The following is a 23,844-nucleotide window of genomic DNA, read 5'->3' on the forward strand; positions in this document are numbered from 1 at the left end:
TGGCCTCCACCTGGGCCTCTAAGGCAGCATAACGAGCCATATCCGGAGCTGCCCCTTGTCTCCCATCCCCTGGGGCCATCACAGCTGCCCTGCGGAGTTCCTCCTCCCAAGCTTGTTGCATCTGCCGCGCACGCTCCCAGTCTTCAGCCAAGAAATCAGGTGCAGTCCCTGCGCCCAGCGTTTGTGTGGTTTGCAACATTTTGAAGGTCTCCAATGGGGGGTCCCGATGCATCTTGGTAATTGCTGGAACGTGATGAGGCGGACCCCAGGGAACCTTCTAAGGGGTCCCCCCCCCCACAATTTGTACATCCCGTGGAGCCGACTGCACCATGCTTAGATGGCCGGCTAGGGCCTCCTGACTCATTCCTGTGGCCTCTAAGGGTATTAATGGGCATTGTAATCCCAAAACACTGTCTGCCCAACCCTTGGTAAGGCTGGATACCGCTAACACATCGTAGCGCATCACCTGGACTTTCCCCATAAGAATATCCCAACGATCCTCTGGCTGGCCAGGTCCAGCCTCCAGAGTAGACGGATTGGCACAGCCTGTCTCCACGCTGTCCCAGCTCTGAAGTTCTTGCAGCGAAATCCATAAATCATGAGCCGCCCTCATCTCACTGTCGATCAGGCCCGGCTTCTCCACAAAACACCCCACCGCCTCGTCCCAAACATAATTTGGGGCCACACTGAGCCTTGCGGGGGGAATTGCTGCCTTAGCCGCTTGTAGCATTTCCCACACCGGATCCCCTCCGGTAAACCTCCCTTGGGCTTCTACGATGGGGGGAAGGTGTGGATCCACGCTGCTGGGACCCATTCCAGCTGAATAGCGTGTAAACGTCATCCCTAAACACCGCTCTCTATCCTCTCTGGTCCTCGGGCCCCATTGTCTCGGTGTAGGTATGGAAGTCCACATCAAATGGAAGGCTCCACTCTGGGGAATGGCTCCTAGCTCGGCCCACAAGACATCTCCCACCGGTGCCGGTTGATAACTTAGCAAGAAATCCAAGGTCTCTTGAGTCAAAGGTTGTTTATTGAGAGAATATATATTCAGAAAGTACAAGTGTCCATAGATAATCCAAAGGCTAAAAGAAGCTTTGGCTGTACACAGAACTCTTCTTGAGAATGACGTGTTAATGGCTGGTTACAGTATATCAAACCCTCCAGTCCATCCCCCCCTTGCCTGCCCAGTTAGTATAGAAGCTGGGAATGTGAAAGTAACTGCTCCAAGGTCGTTGCGGCGAGCCATCTCAGATAAGCCTGTCTTGGGAACCAAAGCTGCTCCTGTGAACCTGCGCAGAAAGACAATACTGGAAAAGTACAGCAAATGAGAATGCAAGATGGAAGTGCTGTGGGTCACAGTCCTGACACACAGGTTCCTTGTTAAGAATGATGCATTGAATACATGATACACTATAACTACCCCTCTACATGTCCCCCACCTGCTTAGCCCACCAAGCAGCAACGTAATCAGTAGCAGGATAGGAGTATCAGGATGGAGCTGCCCCAAGGCTGCTGCGGCGAGCCATCCCAGATAAGGTCTCTGCCGTACTGGAATCTGGAAAGCAACAGGGGAACAGGTGCACAAGGCTATTGCAACATCCTATCTAGAATGTGTAACAGTATGGAAGGACTGTGGGCGACAGACCTGACAATTTATTTTATTATTAAATTTATAGTCTGCTCTCCCTGCAACCATCTGTATTAACTGAAAACAGGAAACCTTCAGTTTGTGGCAGCATGGACGAATGTTGAAATCTCCCCCACAGAAATCAATGGAACTTAGGGCCAAGCTACAAGTAACTTAGGAACTTAGGGTCTTACTTAGGAACTTAGGAACTTACAAGTGACTTAGGAACTTAGGGTCAAGCTACAAGTGCCTGGCAAGTGAACAGACTCACGTGTATTCCTCCCTGTTCACTTGCCATTCACTTGCGATCCACTTGATCAAGTGGAGAGCAAGTGGAGAGCAAGTGGAGTGCAAGTGAACAGGGAGGAATACACGTGAGTCTGTTCACTTGCCTGGCAAGTGTCATTCGTCACTTGTAGCTTGACCCTTAGAAGCATTGAGTTCTATCTGGACTGTATCCAGTGTTTTATGGCTGCATAGGCCAGACGTACTGTAATTAACACACGAGAGACAGACAATAATGATCAAGAGATTTGCAAGTGGAATGAAAAACATGTCATTTCATCACATTTTTCTTGCTTTCCATTGTCTCTTCTCATCACACAGGTTGTGCAGTGTTTAGAAGTGGTAGGACCCCTCTCACCAGAATTTCTGAACACTGCAAATAGCTGGCATACCACTCAAAGGGCTGGCTTGGCCATGAACTGAAGAGAGTGGCAGGTTTGAGTATCATTAAAGGGCAATAAGCTGTCCAGTGACTTAATTTTTGGCCCTCATGCTGAACAGTGGCACAATGGACCCCTTTCAGCATGCAGGGCCAGTTCCCCCCATGAGGCACACTAACAGAGCTGGGGGTGACATGTGATAAGGCAGCAAGTTTGGCTCATAGCCCCCTCTTCCCAGACACCTCCAGCTACCAGCTGAGGCAAGCCCTAGAGATGCTGTCAGAGCTGGCTTGCTCCCAGTGTTTTCATCACTAGTGAGCATTTTTTTCTCCCACCTGAGAGTTGAAGAGGCCAAGGACAGAAAGGCAGCCAGACTGGCCTTTCAGCTCTTTCCAGTCAGACTCACCATTTAAAAAGAAAAGGGGTTTAAAGGTTTTGAGCAACAGAAATTAACAGGCTCACATGAACACAAACTTTTCACCTCCCTCAAGGTTTTTTAGCTGGCACTGTTGTTTCTTTACTCACAGTATATATAGAAATATTCTTTGGGCAGGGAGATGTAATTCAGTTTGATACACGTGGAGGAAACATGGGTTTTAAGTGCCCGTGGGGCTGGCTCCAGAAAGCGCTGCATCTTGGAAAGGCTGCCATCCCTTCTGTTGGTCAAAGTCAGTGTTTGGCTGTCAACAATGCTAGGTGTGGGAAGACTCATCGTGAGCAGAATGCTGCCCCCTGCCAGACCCATGAGGCAAGGAGAAGGGGACACATGTTGGGCAATACCCGATTTTCAGCAGCAGGGATGAGCTGACGCCTGAAGTATATGGCCAGAGCATGTATGGGGACAATGGGTTGAAGAATGGACAGCATTAGAGGAAGAACAGGAACTAAAGGGCTGTTGACACTAATATCAACACCAAAGATCAATCAAAGAAGAATTTTGAGAACTGTAGTTTCTGCCAGGGATTGCCCACACATAGTTAAGCTGTCATGTCTCTGTATATCCATGCCATGTTTGTTTGTTTATTCTCTCACTGATGCCACAGTGTATTGAATGTCTAACTTGCTGTATTCTCTCAGTAGCCATGTTCTTTTCATATTGTAACTGTTATTCCTCCAGCCAGGATGGGCCTCCTGTTATCTTACAGAACTATGCAGCTCCAAGCTAGATACAACAGTGTAGACTCCAAACGCTTGCCTTTGTTACTTTGCCCAGATGCTGGGAATTCAGTATTGTGTACTTACTGCTTAGCCATAACTATAATGAGTTCTCACAGAACCAATGTAACCCTGTGCACCAAAACGTAACCATTGCTGGAACACAGGAAAACTCAAGTATAATATTGAGCTGTTGTTTTGAACAGTCACTTCTACCAAGCTCTATGACAGAGATCAGACCTGAACTGTAAAATCCTGAATAAAGCCTTTTCTATTGGAACCAATGTCTGTTCACTGGAGAGGGACTGAGGGATCTACCTGCCAGGAACTGACATTTTTGGTTGAAGTCCTTTTTCCCTTTCTGGACCCTGCTTTTCTGAGAACTGCATACCAGCACTATGCCATATGATGTAGACTCAGAGGCGACGGAGCCTGAAGGACTAACCCAAGACTGGGTGGTTGGGGCCCCTACGGATTACTCCTTACCACGGTCGATGTGGACTCCTACACACCAGGGGACCTCGGGTCAGTGGGAGCACCGTTTGAGGAATTGGGAGCATGACCCAAACAAGCCACCATTCATCGGAACTGGACTCAAGCAACTATCCGAAAATGGATGCCATGACAGTCGCTAACCCTAGAGAATAAAGACAAGAGACGCAGGCAGAGGGGAATGCTCTTCCACCCCGTGCCTACAGAGTAGGAGCTCCAGAGGGCCCTACCACTGGTTGGAGAATACACTGGAAGCAGGAACGAATTCGACGTCCCAGTCGCTGAGTTGATACCCCCTCGATGGAGCCCTATCCCAAAGCATTATGGCATGACAGGGGACTCTGAGGACGAGGAGTCCATTGAGTTGGCGTTCCCCTACGACACCATAGAGGATGAAACTCTGGAAACTAAAGAACTAAGGACTATAAGAGCTGAGATGGATGAATTCTGGTGAGACATGGGGGCCGTGGTGCAGGATCTGCGGAGACTGGTGATGGGGAGTGAAGCCCAGCCAGTTGTAGGAGCAAGGGGACTGGAACCCCCACCACAAATGGGGGAAGCGCTGAGCCCTCCCAGAAGTGCCCCATTTCACAACTACCTGCAACCAGACAGCCCTCCAGCAAGTTCCCCCCATGCCGCTCCAGTCTTGCCTCGCAAGAAAAAGAATGGGGAACTGAGGGCCAAGCTACACATGACGAATGACACTTGAACAGCAAGTGTATTTCTCCCTGTTCACTTGCCCTCCACTCAATCCACTTGCCGTTCAAGTGTCATTCGTCATGTGTAGCTTGGCCCTAAGACTGCACAGACTACAGAGGAACAAATGCTGTTTCCATGTCAAATGCATACCCCCTCCCTCTCATCAAGGACTTGCTAAGCGTGGTTGCCCAAGGGAAAATCTTCTCTAAACTGGACTTGAAAGACGCTTACTTCCGGGTAAGAATTCGGGAGAGGGATGAATGGAAAACCGCTTTCAACACCCCCCTGGGGCAATATGAGTACCGGGTAATGCCATTCGGTCTCCAAGGGCCCCCGGGAGTTTTTATGAATGTGATTAATGAAGTACAGCATGAACACCTGTACAAAGGTGCGGTTGTTTACCGAGATTACGTGTTGGTTTATTCTCCCGATAAAAAGTCACACGTCGAACTGGTCAGAAAAGTGCTAAAAGCCCTAAAAGACAATCATTTGCCTGTGAAGTTGTCCAAATGCGAATTCCATAAAGAGGAACTATACTGCTTAGGCTACTGTGTCTCAGGGCAGGGTTTGAAAATGGACCTGCAGAAAATCCAAGCAGTACTGGGGTGGGAACCCCCCAAAACTAGGAGACAGTTGCAATCCTTCCTGGGATTCGCCAACTTCTACCACTCCTTTATGAAAAACTTCACCCAGATGTTCCTACCCTTAATGGACTTACTCAAAACCAAAGGGAAAGGGCCACAAGGGGCAAAACCGAGTGCAAAATTAAATTGCAAAGGCAATTTTGGTGGCCAAACATGAGAAAAGACATTTCCCAGTATGTGTCTTCTTGTCAAATCTGCATCGTGGGGAATTTCAGGAATGGGAAGCCCCCAGGATTTCTACAGCCACTAGAAACCCCTGCCAGACCCTGGTCAGTAATCTCAATGGACTTCATCACCGACCTACCCCCCTCCAAGGGGAATTCTGTGATCCTGGTGGTGGTGGATTTGTTTTCCAAACAAGCTTATTTCATACCTTACACCACCATCCCCACAGCAAAGAAGCTTGCAGCTTTATTTATGCAGCATGTCGTCCGGCTGCACTAATTTCCTAAATGTCAGGTTCAGTGTGTATATGAGCTGTACTGACTCCATTTTCTAATGCTTCTAGTGTTTAAGTGCTTTCTCCACAGGTGCACAAGTTCCCAAGCAGACTTCTCACCGAAAGAGATTGTTTTGTCTAACAACGTTCCACCCAAGATTGGCCTTGAGAGAGTCCAGCTTCCCAAGTCTGAAAGATGTTGTTTTGAGAACTGTGGGGGGAGGCTGGTTCAGCTGGGAACTGTTACTTTGTACCTCATGCTTTGCCCTTCATTGGTAACAATGCTCTTGTACCATCCTGAATCTCCTATTCAGGACAGTGGACTATAATGAACCATTTCTGCAGTAAAGTTTCCTTATTCAAACAATGGACTCTTGTTTGCTTGTAAAGGAGAACCTGTAGGAAGGACATTATCTAGCCACAGTCTGACACTGATAAGGTCATTTCCAACAACGGAAATCCCATTTTAGTAGATGGTCAAGTTCATCATGAATTAGAAAGCAACTTGGACTCTAAAATCAAGCACAATCAGCTGTTTTACCTGGTGGGATGGAACTTTGACCCTGCTTACCAGGAATGGATTAAGAACCAGGCTTGAATTTACACACTTTCTGTTTAATGAACGAAAGCTGGTATTTTCAAAAAGGTGAATTCTGTGGCTTCTGCTATATTATCTGGGTTTTGTGTGTTTCTGTGAAATTAACCGGCCCTTTAACTTACCACAATACTTATTGGTGAGCTGCTGCCTTGGAAGACCCTTGGCAATCAGGAGTAAGCTGAGCTGAGTCCTCGCTACACTGGCATTGCCACATGGGCCACTTTGCTCAGAATTCCTGAAAAAATTGGCTCAGCTGGCTCTTGCGCAGTTTTGGCATCCTGGAAATTGCAGCATAACCAGAAGCAGCTCAGCATACTTTGCTTCCCCTAGTAGCTGCACACTCGAATTTTGGAACTTGTGACAGGAATGTGAGTGTGTGCGAGGGGTCTGCTATTGCTGGCTCCCATTGGATATAGTTATAGTTCATTTGCTAGCTGAGTTACCCAGTGAGAAGCATTTCCCCAGTAATTAGACTCTTAGACAAATACTGTAGAAAAGATAGAGTTTACATTTTATTGAGGTAGGCAGAAGAAAGAATCCTAGACAAAAATGAATTTTTCCTATTGGGCATGGCCAGCTATTCTGGCATCACACTTGCATGCGGGTATATGGATGAAGCCTCCATGGCAGAAGCTCTGGAAAGTTGTGTCCTTCTCCTTGGAAGACCATGAGGCAAGAGACAGAAACCCTCACAATGGACACAGGAAGTGAAGGAGAAGTCAGGGAGGTGTTGCCACCTCAGACAAAGAGTGTTATCTTGCTAATCAGGAAAATAACACACACACAAACATTCAGTGTAACCCAGTGTCCAGGCATGCTGAGTCACCTGTTACAACCGCTCCAATATGGGCTATGGCAGGATGCCTCCTTCTCTTCCTCCTCTCTCCCTCTAATGATATTTTCTGCTCTAATCAAGCTGCGTTTTACCATTTCCCCTTTACATCCTGACATCTTTGTCTGCTATGCCCCTTCCATCTAACTAAGCTGCACTGTATCTTTACATCCTGATGCCTTTCCTTGTAACAGCTCCCTGCATCTCCAGTTAAAGGGATTTGGCAGGCCTGCCAATGGAGGTGCCAGTTCCTATGAATGATGTGCCCCCCCCAGTTACCCCACACCCTCCTAAGGCACTTTCATAGGGCCTGCCAAATAGTTCAAACCAGCCAGTTGCTAAGCTCTGATCTGCCCCTGTGGCAGAAAGAGGGGGCAGAATCCTGAGGTGATAGAATGGACTGTCCCAACTCTTAAAAAACATTTTTGGATGCTCTCCCAGGAGACAAAACTCTCCCTACGAGTAGAAAGCTAGCAAAACATGGTTGGGATAGAACCTTTCTCCCAGATGTACTTGTCTTGCACCTGTAGCGATACAGCCCACTCTGCCTGTGTAGGCCTGCTTAAGAGTCTAAGCTCTCTGGTTCTGCTATCTACGTAGGCCTGGTTTTAGTGAGAGGTTCTTCATGGACACCTGCCCAGTTGCCAGTAGTAAAGATTCCTTTCAGACAAAAGCTTCTGCGGTGTGCATAACCTCAGCCCACCTGCATTCTTGGGCTGAGACTACAAAAACCACACGGCATTTCCCAATATATCCGAACATGCTGTTCTCCTGCTTGATCTCTGCATAGCTGGAAGGGGGACATGGGCATCCTTTTACGCGGCAGAGACCAGCTCCTAAAGGTGGGGGCGGAGGTGGGGGGCTGATGCCTTCCGACCGCATGCCAGCGAGATCTCCTCCTCCTCCTCCTCCTCCTCCTCCTCCTCCTCCTCCTCCTTGCCTTATCGGGCTTCTCATGGTTCGTCGTTCGATCTGCTAAGACATTCTTGTGACATTCTTGCTTGGGGCTCAAATAGGAAAGACTGGAGATGAAAAATATACATGAATAAAAGGTCAAAACTGTTCCAGGAAAGAATGAAGTTATCATTTTAAAAAATGTGCAGCTTATGAAAAGCAAATTAACCTTTTGCAACTTGAAGAATTCATTCTGACAGAAGCTGAACTTAAAAATAAAGACACCGAAATCCCATCACCACCAGAGCTGCCCTGAGAAATGGCTTCTCCTAATGCAGACCTTGAGATCCTGAAGCTCAAAGAGGGTGGCAGCTGCATCTCTTTGCAAGAAATGCTGATCTGGTGAGGGTTTGGAAAGCAGAGACCCTTGACTTAGTGGCTCAGGGATTGCCAGGATGTATGCATGCCATAGCAGGCTGCAGCCACTGCTCTTTTGGTTGCAAAAGCGCAGGATGTATCATTGGGACATTCCTTTATAGTTTGCGTTCCTCACTCTGTTGCTCAGGGGTTTCTTTCTGGGAAAAGAGGTGGTGGAACTCAGTGGGTTGCCCTCGGAGAAAATGGTCACATGGCTGGTGGCCCCGCCCCGATCTCCAGACAGAGTGGAGTTTAGATTGCCCTCCACGCTGTTGGAGTGGCATGGAGGGCAATCTAAACTCCCCTCTGTCTGGAGATCAGGGGGCGGGGCCACCAGCCATGTGACCATTTTCAAGAGGTTCCGGAACGCCGTTCCACGACGTTCCTGCTGAAAAAAAGCCCTGTTGTTGCTGTAATGCTCTTGAAGCAAGCGGCACCTTTTCTTTAATGTTTAGAGTTTTATTTGAAAAGAAAAATACAAACAGCAATAGAAAGCACACAGAAACTTATACAAGATACAGAATACTAAATATGAACTACGGTAGAAAAGTATATTCAGAATATGTGGTTACACAGTAAATTATGAAATGTTTCTCCTCTTCCTCTCCTTAGTTGCTTTACCTAAAATTTCATATCAATAATCTTTAATCAGTTATCTGTTTCATATTTTATACTCAACATTTTTAAGGTCTCTATTTTATAATTAATCTATTTCTATATTAACTGTTCTTAATTTTTCTTAACTTCAAACTACGTAATCTAAGAAATCTTTCCATTTTTTTCTGGAATACCAGTATCGGTCTGTTATGCATATAAGAAGTTAATTTAGCCATCAATGCATATTCATACACTTTATCCATCCACTCGGGCATATCTGGGCAAAATTCTGTCTTCCGTTTTGCTGCATATAGTACTCTCACAGGTATCAGCATATACTTGAAACATTCACCATGTTCTTTTGTAATATTGCTTGGTAGATAATTTAACAGCATATTTTTGGGATTTAGCAAAAACTGAAGCTTGAAAATCTTCTGCATCTCTTCATGTATTTTTATCCAATATCTTCCTGTCATCTTACATGTCCACCACATGTGATAGAATGTTGCATCCATGCATTGACATTTCCAACAAATGCCAGCGAGGGACACAATTTCTTCTCAGCGGCTCACTGCTTAGGAACCTGGCTGTTGGGTTAAAGTTCTCCTTTGAATTTGAAGGAAAGAAGTAGAGTTGCTTGTATGCCTAGCTTTTAAAGTTCAGCTTCAGTTGACTTGTGGAAGCCCTTCCTTGTGATGTTGATGCTGAGGAAAGAATGGGGGAAAACTCAACACAAGAGTAACAGCATTGAAAATATTGGTTACATTTCCATATCTTATCTAGACAGGATTGTGTAACTGGGTAGCTCTACCAACGATACCACAGATGCTCCCACAAATAGAGAACTCAGGGACAGAGAGCTCGCAGCAGTGGCCCTTGACCTTTCCAGACACTGGACTACTGAGAATGGGGACCCAGTGAACTGCAAGCACACGACAGGATGCCCTGTGACATCAAAGTCACGTGACAGGAAGTGCAAGCCAGAGTTAGGATCTCTCTAGTGACAAGGTCAGGACTATGGGCAGCAGACCAAGAGAATCGGGTCAGGAAACAGAAGGCAAGCTCCAGGAGGCGCATGGCAGTGAGGAACAAGCTGAGGGCCAGAGCCATGAAGGAGTCGTCCCACCAGGTCTCTCCATCCTGCTGCTGTACTCAGTGTGTATGCAAAGAGAGGCATGGGAAGTGGCAACTTTGGGACACAGGAGGTCTTTCCAAAAGGTAGCAAATAAACAAACAGACAAATAAATAACATTGAATTTATATGCTGCCCTTCAGGACAACTTAATGCCCACTCAGAGCGGTTTACAAAGTATGTCATTATTATCCCCACAACAAAACACCCTGTGAGGTGGGTGGGGCTGAGAGAGCTCCAGAGAGCCATGACTAGCCCATGGTCCCCCAGCTGGCTTCAAGTGGAGGAGTGGGGAATCAAACCCGGCTCTCCAGATTAGAGTTTCGTGCTCTTAACCACTATACCAAACTGGATCTGTTTGATGTAGTGGTTAAGTGGTAAATGGCAGCTCTGCTGAGCTTGTGCCCCAACAGGAGGGGCCCACAGCCCACCAAAGGTCCCAACCCCTAGGTTGAAGACCACTGGGCGGAAGGGTCCTTTGAGGCAGTAAGTTTGAATAGGGGACCAACTGAGTGCGGCTAAAGACTGGGCGATGCCCCTGCCAATGGATGAAGGGATGCTTCTTCCCTCTGTGCCTTCTAGGCCTTCTCTCTCTAAATACAGCGAGAGGACCTAAGTGCTGCTCCTGGGTCCTGAACAGGCTCAGGCCCTTCCTCACATGGGCGTTCCTCATCCACGGGTTGGAGCCACTGGTTCCAAAGCCTTTCTCCCTCTGGTCCAGAGGTGCAGAGCCTGGCCTCCCTGCCTCATACCCCCATAAAGCAGTCTCGTTTCCCCCCAGGAATCTATATTGAGGCACATCAGTCTTTACTGTGGCCTCCGACCTTCCAGACCATCTTGGCTTCCGCTGCCACCTTGGTCCTGCGTTTCGTTCTCAGCCTGTGGCTGGTGAGCTGCCGTCTGGAGAGCAACGGCCTCTCCCCAGCCTCTCGCTGGGAGCAAGGGAACTGACTGGGAAGGGTCATTGCCATTTCACCAACAGTAAGTCCCAGGAGTCTTTGGGGAAGAAACCCGACAACTGAAGGGGGATCAGCTGGAGTGGGACCTCTGCTGCTTGTATTGCTGCTTGAATTTCCTGGGACAATTTGATGACCCCTGCCCCCCCCACTGACCTCTAAGAATCCAGCCCGGTGGGCAGACTCCCTCCCATTGGGTGAAGCGTGCGTGCCTTTGAGCAGAGCGCCCCCTGCTGTTGCTATGGCAGCTCAATCAATGGAGGCTTCCAGGCTTCCAACCCTGATTAGCTTCTTGCCCTCCCAGTTGCTCCACAGGCCCCCTGGCGAGGCTTCGCTTTAATTTGACTTCCCTCAGATTTCAGACGTCTCTGCATTTCCCCCCCTTTGGACTTCTAACTGAAACTAGTTCTGTGAAATCAATAGCAGTGTGAAGCCAAGTTGTGCCCCCAGTTCTAATAAGTGTCTTGAAGAATTGTTTCCAATGCTCTGCTTTAATGTCTAGGTTAAGTCTGGGGAGAGCATCAGGGAATGTCTCCCAATGAACACGTTGCCTTTTGCTGAGGCTTCTCACTTCTGTAGGAAAAGCGGTTTGTGCCTTCCTTCTTGCCTGTGACCCTGTAACTAGCCATCACCACTTGCAATACAGGCCCATCACTCTGCATCCGCACCACTCCAGACCTAGAATTGAGGTCATTTTGTTTTGGGAATAGGAGATACAACCTGTGCATTGCGTAGAAGTCTTTATTTACAAAAAGTGACTGGACTTAAAAAAAAAACAACTATTACAACCAACAATAAACCACCTCACAAAAGCTTTGTTCATAACTTATAAACAACCAGAAAATGTTTGTCATATATGTTTGTCTACATATCTCCCATGAGTATTTTTTCTGTATTCTGTTCTCTGTACTGATCCTCTGAGAGTACAGAAGTTGGCTGTTTGGCTGGGAGTTTAAATCTACACATTACATAACTTTCCCTTTTCATATCAGAATAAATGTTGGATAGAAGAGGCTGGCAAAAGCATGTTTCTTCCAATTTCTCCCACATTTTATGCATACATTTATATCCTTCTTGTTCATCTTTCCAGTCTAGCTCTTCCTACGCCCTTCAGATGAAGTGCAACAACTGAAAGCATTGCGTAGCTTGACACTTCACAGTTCTGTAAAATTGCTGCAAAGACACTACAGGAGTTAAAGGAGATGGTGGACTCTTCATGGTGCTGCTGCTGAAATCCAACGTTCTAATCCTAGATCCCTGCCTTGAAAATCAGCTGTACAGAAAACCTAACCTAAGTCCAGTGCATCAGCAGACCGAAAGTGCCCTCCTGCAGATGCCTTCAAATAAGAGAGCCACGGTCAGTGTTAGAATTAAGGTAATCAACTGATTCCCCAGTCCAGGTGCTGTCTGCAGAATCCACTATCAGGCTAGCCAAACTTGAAAAGGGTTAATTCAATCTAGGCAGTAACGTAGGCCTTTCTTGCACGGGCGATTCTTGCCATTTTTGGCCCCATAACTCTTCAGGTTTTCTTCCATATTCCAGATTTTCCCAATTCTGGATGCTCAATTCCTGCTTCAGATTTGCTGCATTGAAATCTGAAGGGGGAGCTGAGTGTCTGGAATTCAGAAGGAAACCCGAAGAGGTGTGAGACCAAAAGTGGCAAAACTCTCCTGTGCAAAAAAAGGCCATAACACTCCGTAAGTCACTGGGCTAAAAGCAAATCAGATCAAGTGTGTTGCCTCTATCTGAAGCAGAATGTTACGTCACAAATGCAGCTACTTCCTGGGAAGGGAAACCTCCATTTCTACTCCCTGCTTGCACCAGATCTGGCTTCTCACTCCTGCAGGCTCTCTTTTCCTCTCCTGCTCCCATGAAGTCTTTGTACCCGCCCACAACTGGGCCCAGTTGCTGTTGAGCTCTCTTTTATGCTCTACATTTGGGGCACCATGAGAGGAGAGGCAGAAATGCTGGAATAAAATGTGCAACAGAGTGGGTTAAGCATCATTTAGGGACCGTCATGTTTCAGTTAATGCTCAGAATGCCCTTTCAGAGTGATTGCAACCTTCAGGTGGTACAGGAAAAAGAGATTCCCTTCTTGCTTACCGCAGATGTCCTTGCAATAAACCTCTGATGCAATCTTATAATACTTCTTTTGCCAGCAAAAGGGTCAGCGGCTTGCCTGACATAGTCACCAGACCTAACAGGACCAGCTACACCATATCAGGCTCATTCACTTTTCATCTTCCAATGTCATACATGCCATCAAATGTCAGCAATGCCTTTCAGCTTTTTATATTGGACAAATGCATCAGTTCCTTTGCAGAATAAATGGACACAAATCTGCTATCAAAAAATCATAACATCCAAAAAGCCAGTGGAAGAACATTTTAATCTTCCGGGACATTCCATCACTGACTTAAGAGTAGCAGTTTTCAAGCAGAGAAGCTTGAAAGGAAAATTACATTGTGAGATTGAGTTTATTTGCAAATTTGGAACAATGGATTGCCCAAGGTTGAATTGGGAACTGGATTTTTCTTACTACAGATGCTGATTTTCTGCACTCTGCACCCCTTCTCTATCAAGCTAATTACAAGTATTATAGCTAGCTGTCTGACACTCTAATTTACAATACTCTTCCTACCCTCTGACTTCCTACCCTTTTTCCATGCCTTGTAGCTGATGAAGGGAACTTTGACTCACTGGCAAACCACCTCCGTTCATCTCTTGCCTTGGAAGCCTCTTGCTGAGGGTCACCATGTGTTCATCGTGACTTGACAGCACACACATACATAAACAATCAATTTTTTAAAAAAAGTTCACGTTAAAACGTGACTGCCCTACTTTACTTTAGAATGATGTATGGAAAAAGTTTTGAAAATGAAACGGGGAAAAATCCCATTGGGTTCACAGAGCACATTTTAAGGATGCTTCAGCCAAAATTTGGTGATTGCACAACCTGTGTGGTAAAGGAGCAAGGCTTCTTGAAAAGCTGAGTGAATTCACATAGCCACCAAACTGCCTCGTCTTGGACATTTGGTGTAGTGTCTTGGCCAGTTTAGTGTAGTGGTTAAGAGCGGCAGGACTCTAATCTGGAGAACAGGGTTTGATTCCCTACTCCTCCACTTGAAGCCAGCTGGGTGACCTTGTCACTGTTCTCTTAGAGCTCTCTCAGCCCTACACAGCTCACAGGGTGATTGTTGTGAGGATAACAACAACATACTTTGTAAACTGCTCTGAGTGGGCATTAAGTTGTCCTGAAGGGCCATATATAAATCGAATGTTGTTGTTGTTATTCAAGACAGACTTGAAAACCTTTTGTTCCCATGTATGTATTGCAGTGTAAAAGATGGCACAAAGGAAGTGCAGGCTGTATAAATATAGACTCCTCTTGTTTATTTTTGGTTAATAATTACAATACATTTTGGACTATATAAAAAAGCAGATTTTTCAGTGCATACATTCTTCAGACAAACAAGGACGGGACTCACCATAAATGTGTCGGGAGCAGAACATGGCATTGACTTGCTTAACCTCTTGGTGTATTCAGCTTGCAAGCTTGTGTTACATGTTTGGACAACTCAGATATGTAGAGAAAAGTAGGTCATAAGTCCTTAAAATTTCTGCCCAGTGACCTTCTAGTTAGCTTTCATAATCAAGGTCTACCTGTTATCCTGTTGGATTGATTTTCCAACAATTGGAGTTCAGTGCAGCAAAGAGACCTCAGATTATGTACGACTGATGCATAATGGCTTGGAAGTCTGGGCACAGGTCTGAGTCCTTTCTCTAAAGCTCTTAAACTTTTTATGAAGCTCAAATCCTCCCTTGACAACTTCTTCTGCTTGCATTGATACAACCATTAGTCTTGCATGATAAACAGCCAAAGATTCAAAAATTCCTTACCCTAAATGCTATAATTTTTTAAAGAGTTTGCATCCGAATTGGATTTTCTGCTTGGTTAGAAAACACAGTAAAGACCACACAGTTTCTGATTCTGGGAGGCGTCTGAGAGTTTCAGGTGTAACCTGCCAGACACGGACCCCGTCTCTTTTGTTCTTGCCTTCTGCCTATTTGAAGCGATGGCTGTGCCAGTCACCATCTCACCACCAGTTGCGGCAGCAGCAACCTTTCCTGGCCACCGTCACCGAGATCCCGGTGTAATTTTGTCGTCAGGGTAAGAATCCAAAGGGAGAACTTTCCATTATCAGAGACAGGCTCGGCTGTTTCTGGCTGGGTCTTTGGCCAGAAGCCTCCTGTAAGCACCACGTAGCGGCAAGATCTTTTACAGGGGAGTCAAAATTACTGGTTTTGTTTTAAACAACAAAAAGAGACACATTTGAAATGTCCTTCAGGGTGAGGCATACTTGTCAATAGAAGTGGCTATTACTGTAAGGGGGGGGGGGCTGGCATTGACTCCGTGCAGGTGGATGCAGCGGGCCAGGGGAAGGGGCCTGTCGTGATAAACCTGGATCCCGTTAGTGTAGAGAATCCCCTCATGACAGGGCTGACTCATTCAGTACGTAACTTCCACTGCTTACAAGCCCTCCACATGGAGCTGCTCTCACACGGATGCATTTTCTAGCCATAATCAGGGCAGCCACAATCCAGCCCTGAGTCGCCCAGTTCAGGTACTGTGGGAAGGGTTACAAACTGAGGCGTCCAAAGTGCCAGCTCATGGGAGGCAACTAACTCATTTAATCTCAGTAGAGAGAAGAGTGCATTTTGTACCAAGCTTTACACTTGCCCAGACGATTATTTTTCAGAGAGCTGAAGCTTATGTGCTAGAGGCACACATTCCTGTCGGGGTAAACACTTTGGTCTTTTCTTCCATTCTCAGCTCTGGCTATAGGGGTTCTCTAAAGAGGTGTTTGAAGAAGACAAGCACCCCCAACAATGCCTCTCATATCACCTTTAACTTCCCTTAATCAAGAGAGAGAAGACAGGAGCTGGGAAAGGTCGTGGAAGAATGCTATTATTGGCTGCCTCTCAGTAGAGGAGGATCAGGATATACAGCTAGAGCAAGGTAAGGACTAGAGCTAGATTTTGCATCCCTGAGCAAGGTGCTCCCATCCCCTCCCAGAGCCACACTGCTGCTGGCAGGGCACAATCCATGCCCCCGTGGCAATGCTGCAGGGTCTTGGCTTGGCCTCAGCCAGTGGCGGCGTGGGCCCAGGAGGGCATGCCAGTCACCTGAGGATGTCTGGGAGTAAGCCTAGCCCCTGCGCTGGATCAGTGCCTTTCTCACCGTCCTCCCAAAGTATCCCTCAGGTGGCTTAGTCAGAGAACCAGCATTGACATGGAATAGATCTGTGAAGAACTGGCTTGATGAAACAGTGGAGTGTGGGTAGGCAGGCATATCCTTTTAGGAAACCAGAGTTTTACTTCATAACGAGAGAGAACATGGAAAACTGGCAGCAGGCACAGAATTCCCTTCCCTGGGAATGTGGGATACAAAAAGAGAAAGGATTGCTTGGGGGAGAAATTGGGAGAATTGCTTTGAGCAAGTGGCTCCCGTTCTTTTTGTCCAGCAGCCGGATCAGCCTGAGGTGGGAACAAGGGGAACAAAACCTTTGTTTCACTGACCTTGGAATGGGTCTGATGACCAGCCACAGCAAGAGGGCATGCCACCAAAGGGAGTACGGCTGTGCTTGCCAGCCCCCCAGAAAGATGAGGACCCCTGGCAGAGCTCCCCTTTGGCAGATATCTGGAGCCAGGCCCTATCCTCATGTTACAAGGCATATTTCCTTTTTTCCTTTCTTGCCTTTCCAGTGAGTTGAGTGTAGGGACTAAGCCATGGGACTGGTCCAGCTGCCAGCACTGACTGGAAGAACTGTAGGGAAGAGGAGCTCTACTGGGAAAGCAGGATATTCTTCTGTAGGCCCTGAGACCTGTTAGGAGATTTCGTGTTCATTAGAATTTGGCTAGAGGGATTGGGGCACACCTGTGGCTTTTGCTGCAAAGGAAAGCTCCAACCTTGCAAAGCAGGAAGCCGGCACTGCTTCACTCCCTGGACATCAAGCAATGCCTTGCTCTCTCCTGGGTCTCTGCTGAGACGTATCTGTCAGAGTGGCATGGTTGCCCTTCCAATAACGTTTAGATCTGATACTGGTATGGGGTCAGCAGATCACACAGCAGGGAAGCACCTCAGCATTCACTGCTCCCATGGGAGGTATCACATGGGTATCGCTGAATCCCACATGATCTGCTCATCTCACATAGGCGCTGGAACGGTGTGGTAAGAAGGAGGGGCAAGAACAGCAGTGTTGCTTTGGGAACTCAGACATTGGATCTAAGAACCAGATCCCCTGGTATGGTTGCAAAACCAGTGCACATCTCCACACCAAGAAGTGGAAGGCAGACGTTTCTGAAGCACTCATATACAGTCACCTCTGACCTGCAGAAGGGTTAGAACATGCATACCTGAATCCGGCAGCCACCGGAGTCACCTGGCTCCCCAATCAACATGCAAAAAAAATTTGGCTTGGCCTGCTCTTGTGACTTTAGCAGCCACCTGATCAGTCGGACCAGCAGGTGAAGCTTTTCACAGCATAGAGGTAAATGCAGGTCCCAGCTAATCGCCTGCAGGCCAAACTGCAGTTCAAGGCACAACTATGACAGCCCATTCAGAAGCTGCCCTCTCAACTGTCTCTTCCTCCACCCTTTCATTCTCTAGCGACATCTGCAAAGTCTTTGCACAAAAAAAAAAAAGGCACTGAAAGTGGTGCTTGGTAACTGGCCAATAACAGCAGTATCTCCTATATTCTCTTACATAGAACAGAATAAATTTCTGCACTTACAGCTTTTAAATCCTTCACAAGCTTCCTGTTCACAAGCAATGTTTCCATACACTCCTATTTTCATAAGTTAAAGGGCAAGGCACAATATAAGGCACAATACCAAAAGATAAATTCACAGCAAAAACATCTTATGCTACTAAAACAAATGAGTTAATTGTACAGATTATTCATGAATGTGAAAAACTAAGTGCTTTTATAGCAAGTGTCTCCTGTCCTATCTACAGCTTATCTAAGCAGAGAGAGACACACACATATTTATACATGGTTTACTGATGATCGCTGGGTATTTTAAGAGCATTTGTTGTTGCTTAAAGACAGACTGTTCCATTTTTGACATTAGCTGATAAACTTTAACACAGAACGAGACAGGTCATCCTGAAGCTTCTCTGCCCAGTTTCATGGGGTCTTGAGTTTGCTTTCCAAATGCCCCTTCCCCAACACAACTCTCCCTGAGGATTCTTTTAGCTTCATTCTGACATCTTCATATCTAACTAATCATCATCATCTTATTATTTTATCCATATTTAAAAAATTCTCTTTCTCTTTTACTTGAGTAATAAGTATAGTTGCCATTGGTAGCCAAGATGGTTTTTCCCCCTTTTCTGAATAAATTTAAAATAACTTTCTTTGGGGGAAGGTATAGCCAGGCCATATCTGCAGGCCATACGTGGAACTGGTTTCACTCAGGGAACCCTGGGAACTGTAGTTTTGGAGCAGTGCTAGGGACCTCTAACCAAATCCTGTGTGCTTTCACCAAATTCCCAAGAATCTTTGGGGGATGCCCTGCAAGTCACATAAACTGATGTTTGTAGGATAAACTCCTCCCTGTCAGGTCTTTAGCTGAGAGACAGTGGGAGGGGGAGGTAGGATTCCTCTTGGAAGAGCGAGTGAATTTCATTTTCCCTCAGCTTCATTTTGCTGCTGTTGATCTGCAAGCCCCTTTCTGGCAGTTTGTGCACTGGGCAGAAAAGATCCTGGTAGACTAAATCCAGTTCTTTGATTTGTTCCATTCTCAGCAATCATAGCTAGTAACCAACACTGAGTTAAAAAATGGTGGAGGCAATCTCTGGATAACTTTTTTTAACCTGCATTTTCAGTGAGTTCGGAGCAACCAACGAGGAAAACAACGTGTGGCTCTGTCCAGTTAATGGCACTGCTTTCCTCTGGTGCAAGGAGCCTTCCAGAAATGCAAGAGGGTCAAAGAGTAGGAGGCGTCATTGTGAGGGAGGTCACGGCCACCATTATCAGAAGGGAACTTCAGGCTCTAACCCACAATGTACATTGCAAAGCTTGGAAAGAGACATGCCAACAGAATGAAAAAGTTGCATACATACTTGATTTTTTCCTAAATGTTACAAACTCTAACCCAGTTGGCTGCTCCTAAAGGATTCCCATTTGTATAGGGATTCGGTACGGAGGAAAGAGGAACCAGGACACTGTGTGGCTTCTCTGCCCCCTTAATATTAGTTCCTTTTAGCAGGTAGTAGAAATGGGAGGCAGCCTAAATACTGCATGGCAAAAGAGAGGTGAGAGGGGTAGGCCAGCTACAGGGAAGGGGCAGCAGAATACTGAATAACGGAGTTGTAGTCTGGAGGGGGGCTGTGGCACTCCAGGGTCGGATCCAAGGGCAGGAGGACAGAGTCTTCCAGGGGGTCCTCATCCACCTGTGTGGCCGACTGGTACTTCACAAACCCACGTTCATTCTCAGCAAACACAGGCTCCTTGCTCTTGTTGATGGCTTTTCTCCTAAAGGGGCAGGAAACGAGGACAAAATGTTAGCAGACTTTCCTCTTCTGCTGCGTAATATGCCTGTCCCAGCTGCTTCCCATTCCTCGAGTGCTTTGTATGTACCTGCCAGATCAGGCAACTGGTCCACCATGATGGCTATGGGACAAAGCAGAAAGGCCAGAAGATTTGGGAACATCTCCCAACCAGTTGCTGTTGGTAAACAGAAGCTGCAGCCCACCCACCCCCTGCCCCCATCAGATGCCTCTTGAAAGTTCATACCCTGGAAATCTTGTTGATCTCTACGGTGCTACTAGACTCAAATCTGTTTGTCAAGACCTCTAAATGCCTGGATAAAGTGGATCTGACTTCTGCCCCACAAATGAGCGTTCTAAACCAGATCATGGAGTTGGATTGAAGACCTCAGAAACCAGGAAGTCTTCCATCACATCCCTTTCATGAGCGGAGAATGGAAGAGTGCCCATGAGCACAACAGGGAGCCGGGATTGTGTCTGAGCAGGGCCTGAACTGGGAAGTTTCCCTCTTCTGGCCAGAATTTGCTAGGCAGCCTTAGGCCAATGACTTTCTGTTCCCCACCTTCAATATGGACTAACCAGGGCTTTTTTTCAGCGGGAACGCAGTGGAACGGAGTTCTGGATCCTCTTGAAAATGGTCACATGGCTGGTGGCCCCACCCCCTGATCTCCAGACAGAGGGGAGTTGAGATTGCCCGGCATGGAGGGCCATCTAAACTCCCCTCTGTCTGGAGAGCAGGGGGCGGGGCCACCGGCCTTTTCCATGCAGACGCTGGAAAAGGAGTTTCTGCCTGAAACCTTTGAGACCCGCATCTCTCAGATAATATGGAGATAGATCAAGATGGGTAGCCATGTTAGTCTGTCTGTGTAACAGGAGAAAAGAGCAAGAGTCCAGTAGCACCTATAAGATTAACAACATTTGTGGTAGGGTAGGAGCTTTTCTGAGTGAGCTGAAGAAGTGAGCTGCGACTCATGAAAGCTCCTACCCTACCACAAATTTTGTTAGTCTTATGGGCGCTACTGGACTCTTGCTCTTTTCTACTGATAGAAAGTGTTGTAACCCACCTCCACCTCAGAGCACAAAGCCTCCTGTAGCTCAATCTTCTGCATACTAACTCAACAGTAAGCCTCGCTGTGTCCCATTGAGCCTCTTCCAAGTAACCGGGTGGGCTTGCAGCCATAATAGATTTCTGCGGTCATTAAAAATTCTGTACACAACAAGCAGTGACACTTGAACAAAGACGTCCAAATCAATTTGCTCTTTGCAGCAAGATATACCTTGTGCTCTAGTCTTGTAATAATTGCAATAAGTGAGCTGCAGGGCCTTGTAATGGCTTTTATAGGTGTTTAATGAGGCTTTTTTTTGCAGGGTAACAGTGTTTAAAGCCCTTGATGGTTTTAATAATGGTTATGAGCCTGAATTACTGTGCACTGAAGTGAATGCAGCTTTTGAAATAAGAGTGTTGGTTTTTTTCATCGTCTGCGTCGCAGGGCAAATAATGGGAGGGAGAAGGGATGTAAAGATTTAGAGGCTGAAAAGTGCTCCTCACCTGTGTACAATGCCCCACCCAGGAAATGGAGAAAAAGCAAGTAAACGGTAATGCCATCACAACAGGCTAGATAGATAGCCAGGTACTTCCATTGATTTCAGCTGGCTTTGATTTTGGCTTCCTAGAATTAATGTGTTGTCTCAATGAGGGTCAACATTATGACGGAAACTAGGCTAATTTTTTAAAATAGGAGGAGGCGGGCAGGTTGCTTAGCAAATTTTCTGTCAACGGATTATTCAGATCACCACGGGCATGTAATGATGACAACACATGCAGGTCAGACAAACTATCCTAAGGAAAGCCTGCATGCTATGGAAAGACCAAAGGACCAAATGCCATGTTGCTAATACTACACTTGATCTTAGCCAAAAGGCCGAGAAGCGATATTCCTATTATGTTAAAAGAAAAGCTTCCCTTCCTTCCTTGGGCAATCTCAGTCTTATTGTCTGATAACTTTCCTGACAATCAAACCTCTGCTATAGTGGCTTCCTTTTTAGCCACGGTGATAAAGAAACAAAATCTTGATGGTTGTTGTGGGTTTTCCGGGCTGTATTGCCGTGGTCTTGGCATTGTAGTTCCTGACGTTTCGCCAGCAGCTGTGGCTGGCATCTTCAGAGGTGTAGCACCAAAAGACAGAGATCTCTCAGTGTCACAGTGTGGAAAAGATGTAGGTCATTTGTATCTACTCAGGAGGGGTGGGGTTGAGCTGAGTCATCCTGTAAGAGTTTCCCAGGGTGTGGAATGCTAATGGCGGGAGGCTTCACTGTATCCTGAGGAGGTTCTTTTGCATATGGATTGGTACTTGATGTGCTAATCATCTCTGCAGGGCTATTGTCGGGGATAGAATGTTTTGTTAGCCTGGTGTTTTTCAGAACTGGAAACCATGCTCTGTTCATTCTTAAGGTTTCTTCTTTCCTGTTGAAGTTTTGCTTATGCTTGTGAATTTCAATGGCTTCCCTGTGCAGTCTGACAAAGTAGTTGACAAAGTAGATACAAATGACCTACATCTTTTCCACACTGTGACACTGAGAGATCTCTGTCTTTTGGTGCTACACCTCTGAAGATGCCAGCCACAGCTGCTGGCGAAACGTCAGGAACTACAATGCCAAGACCATGGCAATACAGCCCGGAAAACCCACAACAACCATCGTTCTCCGGCCGTGAAAGCCTTCGACAATACAAACAAAATCTTCATGAGTTTAGATAGTTTAAAGTGATAATGACGAGTTATGTCTGTGTGAATTGGGTATGTTCAAGTGTACAGTTCATATTTTGTTGGTGTTTGTATGGCTTATGGCTTTGGCTGGAAAAGCAATAAACATATTATTATTATTATGTTGCTAATAAATGCCAATGCCGCATGAAAATATGACCATATGACAGCTATCCAGCCCTTAGTGGAGGGAATAACTATTATGGGGAGTGGTGCTCGGGAGTGGGGTGGGGTGGGGGGCTAAAAGAGGGCTGCAGTCTTGAAACTTTACATTGCCAAAAAAAATTAAAGAGATTGATGCCCCATCATTGACTGAATTTGCCTTCTGGAAGGGCTATTCATTGAATAAACCCGGAGAGGCCATGCAAAGAATTCTTTCAAGAGGCTGAATGTTGGACAAGCAAGAACCAGTCAGGAACTCTGTGCTACACACTGGAACAGACCCAGCAGTGGATCTTTCCCTGCCTCAGGACTGCAAAACAAGGAACCCACCAGCCAGACTCGGCGCTACCGGACATACAGTGTGGCCTGCTGCTGCTTCGCAACTCTCCTGCTTTGCAGGAAGGCACCCAAAAGAAGTTTACTGAGCCCACAACAGGCCACCATCCGTGGCCACAAGTTGTGCCGGGCTCCCCTGTCCTGAAGAGCTTACAAGGCAGCAGCTGGAAATGTGGGCAGATGGGGGTGCCATAACATAGCATATGTTTCACTCAAGAAGTATTCCCTTTCTGTAAGATGTTGGACAGGACTGCTGCAGCTGAGTAATGAGATTGTGTTCGAAGAACAAATATGTCCAAGGCAAAGGCAGAATCCTTGGCCCATTGCTCCTGGAGCAGCCAGTTCAGCACCTTGCTGCCTTGCACAGGGTGAAGACTAAGCCTGCTTGAGCTTGCAGTGGCCCCAGCAGGGATGGGAGCAGTGATTATGGGGGCACAACCCAAAGTTTTGCTCAGGGCCTCAGAATCACTCAGACTGCCTCTAGCAACACAATGTTCTGCGTAGGGCTGCGTAGGGCTGCCAGGTCCCAGCCTCTGCCCCTTGCTGCCACTCACTGGCTGGTCCGGGGGGGGAAGGGGGGGGAACAGGCCTCTCGGGCGTGCTCTTAGCACAGAGTAATAACATCACTCCTGGGAGTGACGCCGTCGCTCTGCACACTTGAGCGCACTTTGTGCATATGTGAGGAGAGAAACGTGAACACAGGGTGTGTCCCCCCGCACTGCTGCCAGGAGGTTGAGGGGACATGACAGCCCTAGTTCTGCACCATTCAATCCATTCAATATGTTAATGAATATTGGAAATCTGTTGACATTTTATGGGAACAACTGACGGAACCAGGAGGACTTGAGGAGAGATTTCATTTTCTCCTTGTGTCCCTCTCCT

At 46.8% G+C, this 23,844-nt stretch overlaps 1 protein-coding gene and 1 pseudogene across 4 annotated transcripts in view; both read right to left on the minus strand.

Moving 5' to 3' along the window:
- Positions 1-14,520: 14,520 nt before the first annotated feature.
- The window catches only part of LOC129341053 (vascular endothelial growth factor receptor kdr-like), a 281,338-nt gene continuing 272,014 nt past the window's right edge, over positions 14,521-23,844 (minus strand). For all 4 annotated transcript variants that reach the window (XM_054995953.1, XM_054995952.1, XM_054995951.1 and 1 more), the window contains one exon: positions 14,521-19,688. In XM_054995953.1, coding sequence (XP_054851928.1) covers positions 19,487-19,688 — 202 coding nt within the window. In that variant the 3' untranslated portion in view covers positions 14,521-19,486. The remainder of the gene's footprint in view (positions 19,689-23,844) is intronic.
- On the minus strand, positions 21,479-21,636 carry LOC129341777 (U2 spliceosomal RNA; annotated as a pseudogene).

The sequence above is a fragment of the Eublepharis macularius genome, chromosome 13, assembly GCF_028583425.1.
Source record: "Eublepharis macularius isolate TG4126 chromosome 13, MPM_Emac_v1.0, whole genome shotgun sequence".
In the NCBI taxonomy this organism is placed as follows: domain Eukaryota; kingdom Metazoa; phylum Chordata; class Lepidosauria; order Squamata; family Eublepharidae; genus Eublepharis; species Eublepharis macularius.